The following is a 20,442-nucleotide window of genomic DNA, read 5'->3' as shown; positions in this document are numbered from 1 at the left end:
AAAAAGTAGAGATGCCGTGCTTGACAAAAATTATAACTAAGCATTTTTTTTCTTTGGAAATTTGTTTTACAGAATTACGTCATACCTGATGTGAACCACTTGCATAGTAACCATTAAGTAGCCACTTTGCAAAGATTTATTTAGGCTTACCAAACAAATCAGTTTCATTCCGCCTGAGACCGAGTATGAATATGTGCGTGCAAATGTAGGGAGCAGCGTAACTTTTACATTGAACCTTTACTCTAGTTTTACAGATAATACCAAAATAACAGAGAAAACTATTTAGGTGCAAATACTTCCTGTACACAATGTACATACTCAATCAATCAGACAACTTGAGGAAGATGATGTACAGCAACAACCTAATTAGCGTGGAGAGTGAATACCACCAACTTTGGCGTACGGATGAAATATGGGAAATCGATTAAGTTACAGGAAACTTTACAGGAAGGTTGACGGACTTTCAAGAAGAAAAGGAAGTTTCCATTGCTTGTAAAATCGAGGCAGTATCAAATCTGAAATTCCTAAAGCTCTTGCCAGGCCCCAGGTCAGGGGTGTGAGAATCAGGTTCAGGTTTTGTTGGCTGGATATCCATTACTGTGGAGCTACTTCCAATAGAACCGGGTTTTGCTTTCCACACGCAAATTCCTTTATAAAGTAAAGGATTCTTAGCATTCCTAACTAATGTAAGAAGAATGTATAGTTTGGAAAATGTACAAAGGATCAAAAAACTAGGAATGCATTGCAGTACTGAATTTGAAACAAGTAACATTTATGCAAGTTCATCCATAGTTGGTTTTCCCTTGGAATCACTAGACAAATCCTGCACTGAAAAACCTTCCTAGCAAAGAAATCTGCACAATAATGTCGCTAAAAAACCAATACCATGTACTAACGAATCAGTGGTCAAGACTAGGTCTTGTAAGATTACGACACACATAACGTAGTGCAACAGATTGAACTAGCTACTGGAAATCAACTGATCCCAACACAGCCAAGCATTGAGTAATTAAACTTTCACCCAATGACCTCAGGCAATAACAAAACTGATGTTTGTAAACAGACAGTATTTTAGAGGGGGGGGGGGGGGGCGGGGAAAAAGGACTTACCTTTAAGAGGCAAATCGGGCCTTGGAGCCATAGCAGGTTGGTGTGTTGAAATCCATGATTTCAATGATCTGCATGAAGGTAGTGAATCTTTTTAACTTTTGACAATACAAGGGACATTTACTGAAACTATCAAAACATATGCAGTTGTTCTCACGCTAGAAAAGGGGCCACCATATAAAGCTTAAGGCCGGTGATGCTACGCGATATCACTTCATCACTTGCTGGTTGAAGTTCATCAAGCCGGTGCCATGCTATTTCCTGCAGGTAACACAATTTCTCAGTATTAATGTTGAAAGTTCTCAGCCACAACACACTCAATTGGAGGTGCAAGGAACAAACAGTAAAGACTAAATACATATCCAAAATTCAGAGTAATAAAGATTCAAATTATTGGCAACTCTTTTTCTTTTGGTTTCTCTGTTTTTGGAAATTGACTTATCATCCCAGGATTGTACTTTTACATTCTACTCTAAACAAATTTCTTATTTAATCCTATACTAAACTACTATATAAGAAATTATTAAAGATAAGTCTAAGTACATAGGATCATAAGAAACTTAAAAATAAATTATAATAAAGAAATATAAAGAATCACATACACTGATTTCCTTTTTGGTAAGAGGAGCAAATGCTGTATCATCTTTCACTCCAGCAATAATGTAAAGCCTAACTCTCTGTTGTCCAAAAATAACTTCAAGGTATTCATCCTTGTTCAGAAGTTTTGAAACATCAAAACCTGTTTCTTCCATGACCTGTGTTCACCACAAAAAAAAAAAAAACAAAAACAAAACTAAGCCAAGACTCCTAATAAGACGTGAATTAGCCAATTAATATTACTTAGATTTTCAATCTATATCAATTTTTGTTATGAACAGAATACAGATAAGTATTTTTCCTAGACCTACAGTCCAAAAGCACATAGAAAAAGAGTCATTTACTGAGAAAGTGATAATTCTAAAGAAGCATGCTTACTTCTCTAATGGCACATGCATGATCTTCTTCGTCTTTGCTCTTTTTTCCACGAGGGAAGCTCCAACTTGAACCTTTCCATCCCTTCACTAGCAAGCACTGTCCAGTGTCCACAGCAGGCATGTAAGTAAATATGGCTTAACATAGCAATAAATAGCTCTGAAAGAATCTCTTAATACTATTATATCAGTTCAGAGATGAAACGATCTTCGGCGGATGCGTCATCTCTAACATTTCACTACACTTAGAATTTCTTTGCAAAATTATACTTTTAATTTGCCTGCCTTCGAACAAAACTGTTTACTTCCAATACACACTTTCAAGAACACTGACCACCTTTTGGAAAATGACATGAAGCATCTTTCCCTAAAAGTGTAGGTTGTTAGGAGGTGTATGAGTATGAGACTCATGAGTGGCTTTATTATATCCCTTACAAGTCACCTCATGATAGCCTATGGGCTTGAAGCATAAAAACATGAGGTTTTTATCTTAGGGCTTGATGCACGAGTCCTCTCTACCTTGAGTTGAAACTCAAATTTGTAGGCATTCTTAGTCTAAACCACTAGGTCAGAGGCCAATAAGTTTGTACTTTGTATTATGACATGGACCGACTCTCCTAAAAGCTTTAGATGTTAGGTAAAAGCTTGTAAACAGCCTATATCTATAACTGAAACAAATAATGCTATCCTGGTTTTCAAAAGAAGTTAACCAAGTGGAGTAATGAAGATTATAAAAAACCAAGTCAAGAATTCACTGCATGTACAATACTGTGGACAGCTGAGATAAAAAAAAAAAAAAAAAACCTGTGGACAGCTGACAATATACATTCTCCTAATAGCCAACTTGGGAACATAAATAATTTGGAATTCATAACACAGATCGTAACCATGTTCAAATACACTGATTACAGTAACTAAACATCAAAACATAGATATACCACAAGAAAACAAGGAAAGCAAATAGATTTGTCTTACTACAGAAAGCAAAAAATAAGTACTGCTGAAAGTGTTTATTCTTGTCTTACCCTTTCATATGTTTCATCAAGAATTATTGCCCCAGTTACAGGAACTCGAACCTTATAGGAAGTGAAGTCCTTGAAAATATCATCTATATGGGCCACATAAGGCTTCAAAACATCACAGCTATTGAACACTGCTAAATGTTAAGGAAAACAGCATCTAATATATAAATTGATATGGATAGAGAGTATGACCATGAAAATACACTGCCATGATGAGTAGCTTTATTTTAGGTAAAGCCTAGTCAACTGTGCCTTATAATGTCTACAATGTAAATCATAAAGAGATACCCTTCTCTCACCTGGTCAATGAATGTAATTGGAGAATAACATGGTTACAGTATTACATTGTCTTAATAATTATCATTTTGAATGTGTCCATGCACAAGCATTTGAGCATGGCTAACAAGCTGAGCATAAATGCAGTCTTCATTGATAAACTCAAAGCAACCATGCATAGGATTTTATGAAGAAAAAAAGGGCAAGGGGACAAAGGGAATTCCAGATGGGAGCCTGTCAACATCTTTATATGCCTTATCATGCAGAGATAATTTTCCACAAGCAGTTTGGCAAATGTACACTGTTTATATGTTATGTACAATGCAAGAATACTAAGGGGAAATTAAAGGAACAAGAGAATTCTCCCTGTTTACGAAGATTTGGTTCATATAATATAAGAAATAGCATGGGAGAAGAATAGAACAAGTAAATCATGTGAAGCAACAATTTTTTTTACCAAATTAAAGGTTTTAAAATTCTGAGTTAGAAATAAACATGATTCACAGCAGAACATTATTGCATTGTTTCATCCATTTACCAGATCCTACCTAGCAAAAACAGGCTTGGTTGTTGTTGTAGGAATAAATTTCTATGGGCAATTCATATCCTCCTCTGACATTCTTTCATTTCACATTTTCACCACCAAGTTCAAAAGCAAAGAAAATAGCTTACCATACTATTTTCCCTTTTTAGTGAAAAGTATGGAAGAAACCCACATGAATTGTTCATAAATTATTATAGTCAAAAGGAATAAGAAAAGCATATATTCAGCTACTGTAAACAAAAAGACTGAAAAAAAAACAGTTATAGTAAGGATACGTAAAGAAGTGAACTCCTTCAGATTTAATGACTTCAGAGATGGATTATTTTCTACAGAATTATCTTCATAAAACCAATGTGCGTACTCCACAAGAAACAAGATCCTTTCAAATGACTGAAGATCTTCCTTTGGCACATTTAGCACAAATCGGCTGCAATATAACAACATGAACATAGGAAGACACAATTATACTCAACAAAATAAAGGGAAGAATGTCAATGCAAATGATTTTGTGCGTTACAGAGTTGGAGGAAAACATCACTGAATATCTATGACAGATCATTTCAAAGATCTTCACCATTATTAAAAAAAATAAAAAATGAACGGTTATATAGCAAAAACACATTCATTAAAGTTCTTCAGACAAATATCCAGCAGAACCTTCCCTTTCAAAAAATAGTATTGCAGTGTAGGAAGTAAGAATAATTTACTCATTTAGCAACAGAAAAGAAACCATCATCTACTGCTTGAAGCTTAATTACAACCATACTCATTCATACAACCCAAAATCACATTGAAGACAACAACAACAACAACAATAATAATTAAAAAAGTCTCATCCACAGTCAGCAGCTGATAGTACTATCAATTCTTTAGGTAAGACAGCAATATCAATTAGAGGAATAAAGTATAATATTTCTAATGTGGATAAAAAGAAAACAGAAAATTAGAACAATTCAAGGGTTAAAAAAAAAGAAGAAGCTAAAAAACTCGGTAACTTTCAGTGCCCTAATTTCGTGCTTTATCGGGGAAACCAGACAGAGAAGCGAGAAAAAGAGAGACCTGCAGAGATCGTCAAGGAGTTCTTGAGGTGGAAGACCGTTCTTGGAGGAAGAACGGTGATGATTAGACATCGCGACACAGTGCTGATTCTCAAACCCTAAAACCAAACAATAATTTTAAAAAAATAAAATGCTCGAAATGGAAAAGCTTCTTCAACAATTTTCTAACAGATTCTCTCACTCTCCGTATTCCAGCAGCAGAAAGAAAACCACGTTCGGTTCTTCTCGGATCGGATCTTCTTCGCATTAAATAGTGGTACCCGCCACTCAAGTTCCACCAAAACCGTTACTCTTTTTAAACCAAGTTTTTTTTTCTTCTTCTCAAAATTGTATCTTTAATTAATATATTTATTTATGCAAATGCCTTTATTTAAAAACTAATTAGTTTAATATTTTTGTTATGTGTTGCGTAACAATTATTTTAATATTCTATAAAAAAGGAATTATTTTACTTTATTAGGAATTTTTAACATAAATAACATTAATTAAATAAATATATAAATTCAATAAAATGATTTATATACATGTACCTACAAATTTATCATCAAAATATAAATTTCTTATAAATATTCATAGAAAATTATTTTATCAATTTGTTGTCCTCTTTTGCTATCCACTTGTATTTTTTTTAAGTACTATGATTTTTTATTATTAGTTATGGACAATTCACAATTTTTTAGTATTTTTCAATTTGAGTGTATATAAATAAATTACAATAACAATATCGCTATCTTATTTTTGAAGTCGGTTGAAGACCAAAAAATAAATAAATAATACAAAGCATAAATGGGAAATAAATTTCTAAGGGCTTGCATGAGTGACTTAGGTAAAAAAGCCTAGGTTTCCAACCCATTTTATAAAGACTGAATTTTTTGCTGCAAGTAAGTTGATAAAGACAAGGAAATATTGGTGTGACACCAATTGAGGAAAAAAGGACAGAAAAATGATTCAAGTGATTTGGTCATGTATACAAAAAAGGACACTGGTAACAAGAATAAATAAATTGCAAGTTTTTTTTCTAAGTAAAAAGATAGTAAATTATTTCTTTCCAAATCCATCTATGTTTGGTGAAAGGGTAAGAGTTTATTCCATTTCTCCCTTTATAAAACCCACACATTTGACGAAGGTTCCGGGCATCGCCATCGACATGCCCAAAACAACTCAATAGAGGGTTTCTCACCCTAAACAAGCTTTTACTCTCTCACGTTTTTCGTCTTTTATCTCATGCTTGCCTTTTTACTTTTTTTTTCCCATTGTCTATAGCATACTCGAATTTGAGACCTATTCATTAAATTAAACAAATAATTTTACGTTAATTGATTAATGTATTTGATAATCAATAAGTTGTTAAAACATTTTTTCCGGAATAATCAATTTTGGGTTATTGAATCATTTCTTGTGGATCTCATTATACCACATAAAATGTAATAATTTTTATCATTTTTTATTTTAGCTATAAAATCTAATTTAGCTTCTTGGATTAAAAAAAAGAAAAAGAAAACAACAAAGTCTCTTTTTTATATCAAATAACATTAAAAAAATGTTTTGTTTGAAAAAATAGGAGTTAGATCCTTAAAACTCATAGGATGAAGAATTCGTAAGCAAGAATAGTATTAAATGCTCTAAGCTCAAGAATCAAACTCAACTAACTCTAGTAAAATTACTCTTAGTTAGAGTGATACTAGATATGATTATTTTAAGTAAGATGTGAAGTCTGAGTTCATTGAATGAAAAAAAAATGATTTAAATTTTTTTAATAATTTTCTTTCTTTGTTTTCTATGAAAATGTTCTTATTATTTTATTTATAAATTAAAGGAGTCTTGGCAATATATTTTCTAACATTTCTTTTAACCTTATTGAATGCTGAAGAAGTTAGGAACACTTATGGTAAAAGTCATTGTCTAACTTTAATAAAGTTAGTCGTTTCTTCACAGGAATATTACTATCATTGTAAGAGATAACAATTGCCTTAGCATGAAATAACAACTTACATTCATGCCACATGAAACAATGTTATCAATGATCCCAAAAATGTTCATGATAAGCAAAAAAATAAAAATATTATTGGTATTTGATAGTGTTGATTAAAAATATTTACGGGACAAAAATTCAAGGATAAAGACTTGTCAAAATTTTCATATAAAAAAAGGGACTTGTCAAATTTTTGATTAGGGAGTAAAAGAAAAATTAAAAAAAAAAAGTGACCAAAAATATTATACTATTTTCAATATGAAGTCTTAGAAAATAAAATTTACATATTGACATTCTTATAAGTTATAACTAAAAAAAAAACATTTCCTCACGTCAAACAAACAACCACTCATCCTATTTCTGATTCACCTTCTTCTGTCTTTTACTCTTTTGTCATGTAACTGACTCTCCCCTATGCTCTAAACACAAAGAGAATATTGGGATATTTCCAATGAAGACGGAGCTGAACAAGAGACACAGAGACCCTCCACGAAATGCTGTCTATTATTCCTTTGGATATCTCGGTATCCTCAACTCTTGCCAAAGTCTCACCTTTCAATAACAGTTTTAAGAAACCAACCTCTTTCCCATCCAAGCTTTCACCTTCCTCTGATGAATTCTCTCTCCTTTCTCTCTCCCACTCAGGTAGTACTTCTTTGCTTAGTTACCTGCAGCTCATGCTTCATTGCACTGATGGGTTGTGCCTTGTTTTAAGTTCTCTTTTATTGGCGTGGAACAAGTTTCAACCTTCAAGTAACTCAGTGTGGTACTGGTTGTTGGATTTGTTGTCTTAGCACATCTATGTATTATGTATAAGTATAAGCCTTTAATTGTTAGGAAATGATGAAGTGGATTCAAGATAGGCCTTTTGAAATCAATTACTTATTATAAATAAAGCAGAATTGCTGCTATTTTTAGCCTCTAATGGAGAAATTATTATATAATATAGTCTAGGACTATCATGATTCTGACCAATTTTCATGTGACTTGTAGTCGAATTTTGCAATTTATGAGAAAGAAATAATTAAACTCGATTATGTGTCATATGGAGATTAACTTGGACTATGAGATAGCTTGGAACCATGTAATAGGTTTTTTCAAGAGAATGGTTTTTGCCATTTTGTAAAACGATTGTGAAATACCCTTCATTCAATTGGTCTTATTCAAACCCTTTTTCAAGTTTACTATTGTCAACAATGTGGAGCATCTAGTTACATTATATTATGCAGTTCCATTTTCACTTCGTAGGTTTTGATTTCAACTGATACAAAGGTAACAAAGCGTTCTGAGGATGCATGCTTTCTACTTATTACACTCAGAGAGATGTCATCCTTAATAGGATATAAAACTCTGGTGTTTGGTGTTTGAATTCAGGAATTTGCAGGGCTAGTCAAGTTGTTGATTTGTTCCCAACCGTGTCCCCCGAAATTATTGTCCGCGAGGCAAGGTTGGAGGACTACTGGGGAGTGGCAGAGACGCACTGCAAGTGCTTCTTCCCTGAATATTCCTTCCCATTAGATTTTGTGCTGAGGATAGACAGATTGGTGGTGGCTATGTTAGCAGCTATGTTAGCCGGATTCTTTAGGCCTAGAGATTGCAGAAGAATCTGTTTGGTGGCTGTTATTGACAGCTCACTTGATGAGTCATTTTCATTTGAAAGTGAGGGTCTCAAGATTGGTGGTTTTGATGGGAAATTCAGCCTCAACAAGGGCTATGTGGCTGGTATATTAACAGTAGACAATAATGCAGACTTTTTACCAAGAAAGGGGCCACGACGACATAGAAGGTGAGTGCAGCACGTACTTTTGGAGCTTAAGGAGTTTATATGTCTTAAGGACCAAAGATATTATAATGTTGTCAATTTTTTACTTGTCTAAGTGTGGATTCATGCTTCACCATCTTCTTTAAGAAACTGACTTCCAAATAAATTGTTCTTATTACGTTTGTACCTTGGCTAATAAAATTACTACCTCAACATACAAAATTCCAATTTTGAAATGAATACTTATGCATTGATTCATAGTTTGGCCATGAAACAATAGATGATGCATTTGATCATTGTAAGCTTCAATGTGACATGGGTTGCATCCAGTGGTCGATTCAAGACCTTAAGTTAGTGGGATCAAATTATAAAAAATAAAATCAGTGAGTTCAATTATATAAATATATATAAAATAAAATACAAAAATATAAGATTTTATTTACAAATTTGATGAATTTTAAAAAATGAAGGGGTGCAAGTGCATCCCCTCATTTGAACGTAGGTCCGCCACTGGTTGCATCCTCTTTGAACCGTATTTGATCTCAAACTTCAAGCATAAAATTTTGCCTTATTACTTGATCATTCACAGAAATACCTCACTATGTCTTGAATCCATCTGCAAACCATGACCAATTTCATATACAAGTCTTCTGATAAATTGATGCCCTAAAATGACTTCTAATGGAAGGGCAGAGAACTGTTGTCCTCTGAAGAGGCACAAAATTTTTTAGGGGGAGAACTCTTATGAACTTATGCAACATGTTAAGCTTTTTTTTTTTAATATTGCTGAATGAATTCCTCACAGGAATCAGGGCACATATCTTTTTTGTAGGCATGCATATTTTAGAATGAATGCATCAAACATGTGAACGATTGATATCTTTCCTGTGATATGATATCCAAGGCATATGGTCAATAGAAAATACATTATGTGTTATCCGCAAAATGTATTTCTGCATCAAGCATAAGAAAAGATTTTCCAAAAGTAATATTTAAACTAACACCAAAAAATGCAGAAAATGTTTTCAAGAAAGTTACACCTCCAGCTATAATTAGCTTGTCCGATTCTGAAGTCTCAAATTTATAACCGTTACATCTAGACCTTGTATACATATGCCCACTTTTATTGTCCTAAAAGTTATCACTTGATGATTTCCCTCTATAGAACACAAGTTACACGACATATATGTCATTTAATCATTTATGTTACTAATTACACAATCTTTCATCACACATGCACAGTTTCTTCTTGGCTAAACTGTAGCTTTCATTTTGTTACAATGGAAATTCTAATCTGTTGACAATGATTGCAATGGTAAGAGTGCACTTGCCTTTAGATGTGCTAAAAAATAGTGTCACACATAGATTATGGTCTTATAAAGCTTTTGAACCATCCATTACCCTTCAAAGCAGATCATGGTTTTACCATGTGAATCCTTATTGATGATTGTAAAACAAATTATTTTTCTTGTAGGACTGGAATTGCATACATATCAAATGTGGCGGTCCGGGAAAATTTTCGGAGAAAGGGGATAGCTAAGAAATTGATAGCAAAGGCAGAGTGTCATGCCAGAAGTTGGGGCTGTCGTGCCATTGCATTGCACTGTGACTTGAACAATCCTGTGGCCACAATGTTATACAAAGGACAAGGTTACAAATGTATCATGGTTCCAGAAGGAGCAAATTGGCCTCAGCCAAGAACCTCACCAGACATCAGATTCAACTTCATGATGAAACTTCTCAAAAATTCACTTGGGAGGAAGTAATATTTATTCTATAACACATTATCTATTATATATATAAAAAAACAAAAAACAAAAGGAAGTGTTAGGGGAGGCTGTCTATTATTGGAATGTGTATCTATATACAAGCCAAAGAATTACGTGCAAAATTAACATTTTAGTTTGCATTATGCCAACTTTAAGCATTTTATCGGCTCAACGACTAACGAATAGTGTACTAACATCCCACAACTAGTTACGCTTGATAATCACTAAAATGAGCACTTGAATTTTTTAGAGACTAAATAAAAATTTAGTCAAGAAATTATATTAGAAAAGATAAAGAGTGATGGTTATAAATAATTTTTGCATCCAAAATATTTGCTTAACATGTAAAAATATAATGAAATATATATGCAATAATATATATAGCACAAAAAGTGATCTTTTAAATATTTTTGTTCGTCTGTCCTTAAATAACTAATTATTAAATATTTTTATCAAATAGAAAACTCATTATCATGAATAGTAAATTAAAAATATCCATACGATGTAAAACAATACAAGTAACTTGTGTATTATTAAGTACATATAATTTCAAATAGATTAAAATATATTTATGATTCCTAATATATGGCTGACTTTTATTTTTGATTTCTAACAAAAAAATCCGCTGATATTTAAAAAAAATTATTTTAAGTTTTTTTGTTAATTAGTTAAATAATGATATGCTCATTAAATATTTGATAACCGTGATTTGTGGTTAACTCCTAAGTAAACCAACTCAAACTGGCCTAATGGTAGGAAATTTAGGTAATTTATACAAAGTTATAGTTTCAAATTAACTTGTTATTGTTCACGTAAAAAAATAAACCTACTGAATAGCCTTTGACTTCTTCGTTTCTTCTTAAATATTAATATATCATCTACGATTATTCAATCTTATGCAGCATTGCATAGGATAAGCTTCTTTCAAAACAAAACAAAAAAAGAAAAAAAACACTTTACTTGGTTTATATTTTATCTATTATATATTTTTTTATTTCATAATAGTTTGTTTGATACAGCATTGCATAGGATAAGCTTCCATATGTAATATGTAAGAGTGTGTCTAGAAATCTATTTGATTGGCATTCAATAGAGGATTTACACTTTCTTTTCTTTTATTTTTAAGTGGCGCTTTCTATTTTTGATTTATAGAGGATTTATACTTTCTAATATACGGAAATAAAAATAATGAGTGATAGATTAATGTTAAACAATTAGACGAAAGTAATATTCAAACATATACTAAGAGGTGATACATCTATTTAGTGGAAAAATTCTTAATTTTATTGAGTCAACAATAATTACATATCGTAAGTGAAATTAATTTTTAACTTAAGGGTTGGATAACACCCCTAATCTCTTATCTAGGAAAAAAAAAAGATTTTACCTGCTCACTGAACCTGCAATTAGAAGGGATTTTGACTTTGGCAATTATTTTGTATGTGCGGAGGGTTGTTTATTAATATAATAGCATGTTTGTGTACAATTAGAAACACAGTTTAGGGCCAGAGAAAAGTTGTCTTGGGCATTTTGATTTTTAGTATAACTATATATTTGTAGTGCAAAATATTTTTTAAAATATCTAGTAACATTAATAGAATATTTATTACGTTATTCTATTTATTAATATAGCATAGAAATAAAATATTTTTTAAACATTTGTGTAAAAATAATTTATACTAATAATATATATAATTCAATCTTCTCATTTTTATGTCTTTTACATTTTTTATAAATGAATAATTTTTTATGACTACTATTTTTAGAATCTTTAACTCAGGTGAGATATGAAATATCTGCATAAATTTTAATTCTTTGAGCCGTCTACGAGTTTCACATGCTTAATGCTTCAAAATTTTATCTCTATTTAAAAATATACTCTATCGAAAGAATCCAGATCCTTTCCTATAACTTCAGGGAATGGAGTTAAACGAGTCACCTCAATAGATTGATAAATGGACAATTATGCACGCATTTTTCTATTCTTAGAGATGGAAGAAGTTACTTGCACTCCTTCCATACGTACCCTACTTTGATAGAGATGACTAGAAAAAAAAAATACATTGGAATAGTAACTGTAATATTAGGCACAAGAGGTAGGTGACAAAATTGACCCAATTCTTACATATATATATATATATATATATATATATATATATATATATATATATATATATATATATATAATAGCAGGGCCAGTTTAGAGTAATCAGAGTACACAAAAATACAAAAGATGTTGGAGGGGGAGAGGTATTGATCCTTGTGAAATCTTTATCAAAGTTGTAATGATCAAGCATAACTTAAAGCATGGGAGATGTGCATGACATTTTTCGAAAGAATATTTCCCATCAGCAGGACAAAATTCAAGTAGCTGAAATGATTGATGCAATCGATTGAATTTAACAGCAAATTATCATTTAATTTAATTGTCGGTTGTAAAGTTGAAATGAGATCATGACATGTTGCCAAATCCTCAGAAAGAGTCTCTCAATGTCATAATTAGATTAATATATGAGCCATTAGTCTTACCTTTCAAGGCATGGATGCATTTTTATCAATAATCATCATCATTTCTTCTCCCACCGCTTCTCTTTCTTTTTCTTTTTGTTGGTAGGTTGTTCTCTTATGTAGGTAATTTACATTATCGTAGACAACTACTTTTTTAATTTTTGAGATTTTTTTCCTTTTTATTCTGTCCTTTGGATTAACCTCAGATCCATATAATGAGTAGTAATTTCTGAAAATTTTCACCAAACTAGCAATCTTTTTAAACATCATAACAAATTGATTCTTGAATTCACTCCTAAAAGATTTAGTTATAATCAAGATATTAGCCCTTTAAAATATAAAAATTTCATCTTTACTCGTAAAAGTTACAAGTATATAGTCAAATAAACTTTCCCCCAAGATTGTAAGCATTATTCTATTTAGTGTTTGACTTTATAAAACTTTCATTTAGTTTCTCACTTTGTAAAACGTTACTTAAAATTTATTCACTTTAATCTTCTTTTTCATTACATTCTTTTATTTTCATTAAAGACTATTAGGCATAAAAATAATTATACAATATTGAACAAATTTAGATTTAGGAATTGAAATAATTATTTTGTAAAGTCAAAAACTAAAGTGAATAACACTATTTTAGGGACTAACGTAAAACTTTACTCAATAATACAGTGATATTATTCCTTTTCAAGAATTAATATGTCTAGTGCCTATAGAGTAATAATATATCCGAGGTATTGCCAAGGGTCATTGTGAAATTTTAATATCATCAAAGACTAATTTGCACACCCATAAATTTCTGCGAAAGAACAATTCCTTAATGAAACAGTTCAACACATGGAACTAATTGATCAGTTGCATGTGTTGGAGCCAATATTGTAAGTTTGCAACAATTGGTCCATTGCACAGTTTGCTAAACAGAGCAATATAAGAAGAATCTAATACCAAAGATGGAATTGATCAAGAAATTCTTATCCTTAAAATAAACTGCATCTTCAGGTATTGGCGTATTGCTCAAAAGCATAACTGGCATATATATTCATTTCAGTTTGCAGATATTAGGAAAGGATATTCCCAAAACAAAATATTAAAGGAAAGAAGGCAAATTCCAAAAGTTCCTTTCCTGACTCAACTCATAAGTTTTGCTACAAATGAACTGCAAAAAGAATTTGCTACAGGGAGGAATATTTTGAAACAGAAATTAAAGAAGAAAAAATGAAAAATGATGAGAATAAGTAACAAAACTCCTCCTGAGTACTGCTACAATTCCTAGACCTAAAATGGCTAACACCCTAGTGACTCTACCGTCTTTGACTTGCATATCTCTATCCCTTGTTCTTCGGTTCTAAATATAGCTACAATATGATCATGTTGTATTTTGCTCATATCCCCCCATTCCAGCCCTGTACAAAAATCCAATGAGAAAAATAAATGACAAATAAAAAAAAACACCAAGACTAAGGTTTTTTAACTTGCGGTTGGCATCAAAATTGTGGACACAAATATGGCTGATGCAGTCACAACCGCAACCACGACGCAGTTGCAGACACCTCAAAAACCTTTAACATTGCAGTTTTGTAGAATGCAATTCAAAACCTTGAATAAGACATGACTCAAGAGAGGAATTGAAAGAGAATTAGAGAACTCTCTCAACTAAGATCCTTCTTCCCTTGCCCCCCCTCACATGTATTCAAGGGTAAGGCTGTTGTTAGTGTTTGGAATGAGTTCTGGTGAGGCAGCAGAATCAGTTGCAAAGCCAGATTTGGTGCCTGTCTTGTTTCTCATTTCAATAACCTTCTTGTGGGAGTTGGAGTGCACGGCCGCGCAAAATGTTGGGCTTGCTGCAGGGCGGTATTCGGGGAAAAGCCGGCCTGACTTGTAGCGCACGCCACAAGCATTGCAGAGTGTTTTCGGCCCCATTGGCCCTGCCCTCCACTGTGGTGTCTTGGTTATCTCACAGTGCAAGCATTTCCTAACTGCCTGTGATGGTGCATTCTGCTGCTCTTGACCTGATGAGAAAGTCACCTTGATCTTCCTTTTGTTCTTGTGCTCCCCAGAGGCCTGCTTTGGCCCCTTGATCACTGACTCGGCAAAATTCTCGGAATCTGATGAGGCCGCCTTGGAAGTGGTGGTGGCGTTGTGCTGCACGTTCTCGCCAGTGGAGGATGCAGGGGAGATTAGCTGCATCACTGGATGGGGGTTGAAGGTTGCAGGGCGTGGGCGCTTGCTGCGCACACGCCCACATGGCACGGGGATGTAAATCTCCGGGCCGCGAGATGCAGCCTTCTCGCCGGAGCAGAAACTGCTGCTTTCAAGGACTGAGACCGGGCTTGCTGTCTGAAATTGGGCATGAGCTATGTCCTCTTTGGTGGTGGTGGTGCATTGTGGCTCCTCCTCTTTCTTCATGGTGATGCTCCCACCAGAGAAAGAGTCCTCGACAAAATTGGACAGCCATTCTAATTGCACTATGTCGTCATACTGAAATAAGGACACATTGAACATAGTTAGAGTTTAAGTTTAACATTCCCTAGCCAAGAAGAAAAAATTGCTCATACAAATGACATAAGTCACATAACACATATGCTATTAAACTAAACTCACAATTCAAGCAAAAAGGTAAATGGTAGGATGAAAAAATATTCTGTTGAGCTTTTTTTATTTTATCAATAGGTAGCTACAAACCCTTATAACACTATTAGCATAAGAGTTTTCTAACCGTTGCCCTAAGAGAGTGCATTTTTATGCATCCCAGTAAAAAAATTCCTCTGTTATCATAAATGATAGGGGATGTAAAGCATTAAGACACTAGTTAGCATTTGTCTTATCATAAATTCTTTTTATCATATTTTATTAAATTTTACAATAAATCTCTATTGAAAAAAAAAATCATATACTAAATTTCTATTAAAATTAATCTATATGATTAAATGCATATCAAGTGTTTAATTAATGCACTCAATCCTCTCTGGCTCTCCTCATTCAATACTCAACCCTCTTAATCAATAATCAATAAATATTGGCAATTAAAAGGGGACAGAATGAAAACAAACCCCATTGGTGAATACTGCAAGCTCTTGTAATGGAATAATCGAAGGGTGAGCTTAGCTTAAGGATCGATACATAAAGAAGAATGTCAACAAATACTAGTACTATAAAGCTTAGTAAAAAAAAAAAAAAAGCATGAAAACTTTTTATAATCAAATATTACTGGTATATTTCTTAAGTAACTTAATTTTCAATAAATACTTTTTTTTTATTCATTCCTTGACTAATGTCTGTGAGAGAATCGTTAAAAAGACCTATCACTAAAAGCTTTGTTATTGAAAGGTTTTTTTACTAACAAGTGTCATGTGTCCTAAAAGCACTAATTTAAATATTACCAATAGATAAAATATTTTTATTCTTTTCTTTAAATGTTTTGACGCTACTTTGACTTCACTTCTTTAACTAATTATCAAGGTAACAGATTTTGACCATGACCAAAGCACAGTTCCTCGTGAAGCATGAGCTGCTACTACTAACTAGAGTAACGACCTTTCTAAATGGCCATTATGGCGTCACATGACAAGGCACGTGACCTTCAATAATGATAGCTTAGGCAGCGCAACCCCACCAACGGAGTGGAGGATGTGCCCCTTGTTTCTCACCGACAGAATCTAGTGTCCTTCCCGAATGACCAAATTACCCCTTGTCTAAGAATTTTTGGAAAGTTGTACTAACCCAAATCCAAAATTATAATTAGATTTCTACATTAAATTCCCAAAAAATACCCGTCTATGAATATTGCGCGTATTTAAGTTGTGACGGTGCGGATTAAATATTTTTTAAAAAAATCGAATTCCGTGAAGGAAAATGTTGATATACAACTTTATATTAATTTTCAGAGAATATTATTGAGAAGCATATGTATAAAAAATAAAATATTAATTATATACTGTAATTAATCATAAACTTTGATATACAAATAATTTTATTGACTTTAATATAAATAAATATAAAAATTCTTTTACATTATGATTGAATTTTTTTTATAATAATTAATCAAATAATTCTAAATTTTCCTACAATATCCACCTACATTTTTTATATAATATGTATAGGTATTAAATTTATTTTATTCTTTCAAGCATTAAATGTTTTTAGCTTTTTATTTAATATTTTTTAAGGGAGTAGGAAAAATTACAAAAGAATGTAATAAAATTTAAAAGTCATTATTCCTGATAGGTTACAATGAAAAATTTATGCATGCCTATTAAATTTAGAAGAAAAAAAATTGTTTTACAATAATAATTAAAAACTAAAATATTTTTTTATTAAAAGTTATGATGGAAACACATTTATAAAATTTAACGTTAACAAATTTCAAGAAAAAATAAGTATATTTAATACTGATTAATATGATATTTTAAATAATGAATCTGTTTAAAAATTGGACTGCCATTGTCTGGAATATTTGAAACTCTGTAAACTCAAAATCCAAATTCCAATTTACCAATATTTTTTAAAGAAAAGTTTAGACTATTAAGAAAAAAAGAAAACACAAACAGTAGACAAACAAAAGACATCAAGAACTGAAGCAAAAAGCCACAACTAGAAGAACCAAATTTTCATGCAACCCCATTACGCGGAGTAACAGACATGTAATAAAAACACCAACAAATTAAAACCATGAGCGTTGATAAAGTTACACGCAACAAGTTTAGGGTTTACGAGTCGAGTGCACACGTGGACGGACAAATGAGGCGTTAGAGACTCACCGAAACAGAGAGCTCCGCCGAGAGGTCCGTCACGGAGTTGTCGGAAAACACCGTGTAGGAGGCGGGGAGCGAGTCGGACTCGGCGGACCAGAAGTTCGCCGGAGGAGCGACCGGCGCGGCGTTGTCGTCGGGGAATTCGAGGAGGTCGTCGATGTGGTCGAAGAAGCTGCCGCAGTCAATGTCGTCGATGAAGTTTCCAATCATTTTTCTTTTTCTTTTTCTATTTTCCTGAGAAAATGAAAAGTGTGAATGAGAAACGAAGGGGAAGAAGAATGAGAGTGTGTGCTTTATTTTTATTTTTTTGTTTTTAAGGTTTTGTTTGTTTGAAGAATGAGTTATGAGACTGTGAATGGTTTCGAAATCCGTTATTAGTAGTAGCGCCCATGTCGGGGGACCCACGAAAGGAGCAGGGTGTCCACCGTGAAAGAGAGAGCGCACGTTAACACTTGTCATCAAAGTGTTTTGTTTTTTATATTATTATTTTTGCAAAATTTTAAAATTTATGGCAATAATTGAAAAGGAAAAAGAAAAGAAAAATTATCATTTTTACAATGGGTATTTTAAAAGAATAAAAGATAAATGTTATATTTTTTAACAATTTTTCTATTATTTTGTAAAGAAAATGTTAAATAAAAAAATATATATTCAATGTCTTAAAATATAAAACATATATAATATGTAAGGTTTTATCCAATGTCGGTCAACGAAAAACATATTGAATATTTATTGTTCAAGGAAAGTGAGAGAATTAGTAAGAAAATATTATAAGAAAATTTAGAATTATACAAAAATAAAAAAACTTACCTACTTAGTTTGTATGATTATTTTTTGGTGAATGTCCTAGAGGCTAAAACAGCCGAGGAAGTTTGTATGATTGTTTAAGTATTTAGTAATCTAATAGTAAATTGTTATATATGATAAATTTTTTAACTTTTATAATGAATATTTTTTTTATATTAAATATGTTTTTCATTGACCGACATTTTGTAAAACCTTAAAGAGTTTTACTTTTACATTTACGGTTCATGTCTTTAAACTCATTTTTTTTAATTAATTTTTGGATCATAATTTTTTTAAAATTGTTTTCCTGTTATTTTTTGACTGTGCATGTATTGATTTCCTTTTATTTGAGAAATAAAATCCAATGAAGTTTATCCCATATAGGTTTTCTGAAATTTTCAACATTCTAGCATTGGAAATTATAGGAAAGAAATTAAAAAAGAAATCCAGTAAGGTAAACTTTGAATTAGATTTTAAGTAACTATTTCTTCATCAAAATGCAAAACAATTTAAATACTTCTGCTAAAAAAAATCAATTCTCTCTTTTACTTAATTTGAAATTTGAAGTAAAATCCGGGATTGAAAATTACGAACGAAAATAATTTTGAAAAGGTGCAATTTCAGCGAACAATTGGCATATGTTAGCGACAGCTGGTCCAAAATTTGTTCCACACTGTCTTTGAAGACGAAGAACATTAGCACATTGAATTTTCATTATCCTTCAGATTTTTATTTTTTTAACTATACAGTTTATAAAAATTGAGGTAGAAGATGCAGAACACGACCTAACGTACCTTTTGTTGTGAGTGAATTTCAAAACCCAAACCTAAAAAAGAAGAAAAACAAAACAAAACAAAACAAAATCAACTTGGGAAAACACATGATAAAATTGAAATTGAAATAAATCAGACCTAAGGAGGCCAGGGTACGTAATACTAACTAGTAGTAAACCCTCAACATTTTTTCATTCTTGACCGAATTCCTTTCTCACAGACGTGTAAAACTTAAACCATGATTCATCACGTTAAAAGAGACTAAGTGCGTTTTTAGTTTGCCATTAATTTGCACAGCTCTGAACGTCCGTTCACGCGTTCTAAAGCGACAAACGGCGAAACGACTATACTGTTAGATTGAGAAAAAAAAACGTTGGTTACGTTGAACCCAACGTTCTTCCGAAACACACCCTAATTCTTTCCATTATTAGACTTAGCTCTCCCATTAGTAAATGAGTAAAATGTGTAACAAATAGTACTACTTATGAACCAAATGAGAAAAGCAGAGGCAAACCTGAAACCAATTAACAAACAAGTTAAGGAAGCTCCGAAGTACTGTCCAAAAACAACGTTAATAGCTCTTCTCCATGATCACAACAAAGTACAGTAGTGTTCTGAAAGAGGAAATAAGAGGGGTTTTGAAAAGAGAAAGAAGCGAGTGAAGAAGCCTTAAAAGAGTGGTAAAAGAACTTAGTAGGGAAGAGAGAAAAAAAGGTGTGATAGAAAAGAAGAAAAATGTGATGGGCATCAACGTTAGGTGATGCTCCGCGTTTATTGCTAGCTGTCTTTTACTATCCCACACTGTCGTCACGTTGAAGTCTTTCTTTGATTTCTCTCTCTATTTTTTAAAATATTTTAAAAACACTCATTGTTGCGTTATATAAAATATTTGGAGAAAAAAAATATGAATTATATAATTTATGATATGATAAAAAAATTAAAAAATGTTTATGTATGATTTTTTTTCTCTCTCCTCTTATTGCACACGGGTCCCATGCACTCACACCCAACACAATGCACCCCATTCACGGATTTTCACCGCTACATAACAACAACAATCTTCAACTCTATCGCAGTGCATATTGCATGCCCCATGAGAGAAGATTGAGAAACTGCTTCCCTTCTTTTTTTTTTCTCACTTTTTCTG

General features: G+C 32.4%; 3 protein-coding genes across 5 annotated transcripts; 1 reads left to right on the top strand and 2 right to left on the bottom strand.

Moving 5' to 3' along the window:
* Positions 1-91: 91 nt before the first annotated feature.
* On the bottom strand, positions 92-5,244 carry LOC114383730 (mRNA-decapping enzyme subunit 2-like). Its single transcript, XM_028343466.1, has 9 exons — positions 5,159-5,244; positions 4,979-5,075; positions 4,195-4,346; positions 3,103-3,230; positions 2,082-2,177; positions 1,709-1,861; positions 1,264-1,367; positions 1,110-1,177; positions 92-648 (listed from the first exon to the last, which is right to left on the bottom strand). Exons 2-9 carry the CDS (start codon positions 5,047-5,049, stop codon positions 464-466), a joined length of 957 nt encoding a protein of 318 aa, XP_028199267.1. The 5' UTR covers positions 5,050-5,075; positions 5,159-5,244; the 3' UTR covers positions 92-463.
* Positions 5,245-7,328: 2,084 nt separating this feature from the next.
* LOC114383721 lies at positions 7,329-10,652 on the top strand. Its single transcript, XM_028343458.1, has 3 exons — positions 7,329-7,594; positions 8,324-8,735; positions 10,186-10,652. Exons 1-3 carry the CDS (start codon positions 7,444-7,446, stop codon positions 10,475-10,477), a joined length of 855 nt encoding a protein of 284 aa, XP_028199259.1. The 5' UTR covers positions 7,329-7,443; the 3' UTR covers positions 10,478-10,652.
* A 3,420-nt stretch (positions 10,653-14,072) lies between these two features.
* On the bottom strand, positions 14,073-20,039 carry LOC114383707 (GATA transcription factor 8-like). Of its 3 annotated transcripts, XM_028343438.1 has the most exons (4): positions 19,810-20,038; positions 19,317-19,348; positions 17,743-17,970; positions 14,073-15,463 (listed from the first exon to the last, which is right to left on the bottom strand). In XM_028343438.1, the coding sequence occupies exons 3-4, from the start codon at positions 17,944-17,946 to the stop codon at positions 14,666-14,668; spliced, it is 1,002 nt and encodes a 333-aa protein (XP_028199239.1). In that variant the 5' UTR covers positions 17,947-17,970; positions 19,317-19,348; positions 19,810-20,038; the 3' UTR covers positions 14,073-14,665. The 3 variants fall into 3 exon arrangements, with proteins under 3 accessions (XP_028199239.1, XP_028199247.1, XP_028199233.1); XM_028343446.1 differs by lacking the exon at positions 19,317-19,348 and having other exon boundaries at positions 19,810-20,039; XM_028343432.1 differs by lacking the exons at positions 19,317-19,348; positions 19,810-20,038 and having other exon boundaries at positions 17,743-18,205.
* Positions 20,040-20,442: the final 403 nt, after the last annotated feature.

The sequence above is a fragment of the Glycine soja genome, chromosome 2 (assembly GCF_004193775.1).
Source record: "Glycine soja cultivar W05 chromosome 2, ASM419377v2, whole genome shotgun sequence".
Lineage (NCBI taxonomy): Eukaryota > Viridiplantae > Streptophyta > Magnoliopsida > Fabales > Fabaceae > Glycine > Glycine soja.
The sequence above is the reverse complement of the archived record's forward strand: the minus strand, read 5'-3'. Positions and strand labels throughout refer to the sequence as shown.

What these genes read in the sequence shown, in the direction of transcription:
- LOC114383730 (XM_028343466.1), bottom strand. Translation starts at nt 5,049, where the DNA reads ATGTCTAATCATCACCGTTCTTCCTCCAAGAACGGTCTTCCACCTCAA. An exon ending in GAAGGAGTTCACTTCTTTAC is followed by an intron (nt 3,231 to 4,194) that starts GTATCCTTACTA and finishes AACATTTAGCAG; the next exon opens with TGTTCAATAGCTGTGATGTT. An exon ending in ATGGTGGCCCCTTTTCTAGC is followed by an intron (nt 1,178 to 1,263) that starts GTGAGAACAACT and finishes ACCTTCATGCAG; the next exon opens with ATCATTGAAATCATGGATTT.
- LOC114383721 (XM_028343458.1), top strand. Translation starts at nt 7,444, where the DNA reads ATGCTGTCTATTATTCCTTTGGATATCTCGGTATCCTCAACTCTTGCC. An exon ending in CCTTTCTCTCTCCCACTCAG is followed by an intron (nt 7,595 to 8,323) that starts GTAGTACTTCTT and finishes GTTTGAATTCAG; the next exon opens with GAATTTGCAGGGCTAGTCAA. An exon ending in GGGCCACGACGACATAGAAG is followed by an intron (nt 8,736 to 10,185) that starts GTGAGTGCAGCA and finishes TTTTTCTTGTAG; the next exon opens with GACTGGAATTGCATACATAT.
- LOC114383707 (XM_028343432.1), bottom strand. Translation starts at nt 18,195, where the DNA reads ATGACAAGTGTTAACGTGCGCTCTCTCTTTCACGGTGGACACCCTGCT. An exon ending in CGGCGGAGCTCTCTGTTTCG is followed by an intron (nt 15,464 to 17,742) that starts GTGAGTCTCTAA and finishes TCCTTATTTCAG; the next exon opens with TATGACGACATAGTGCAATT.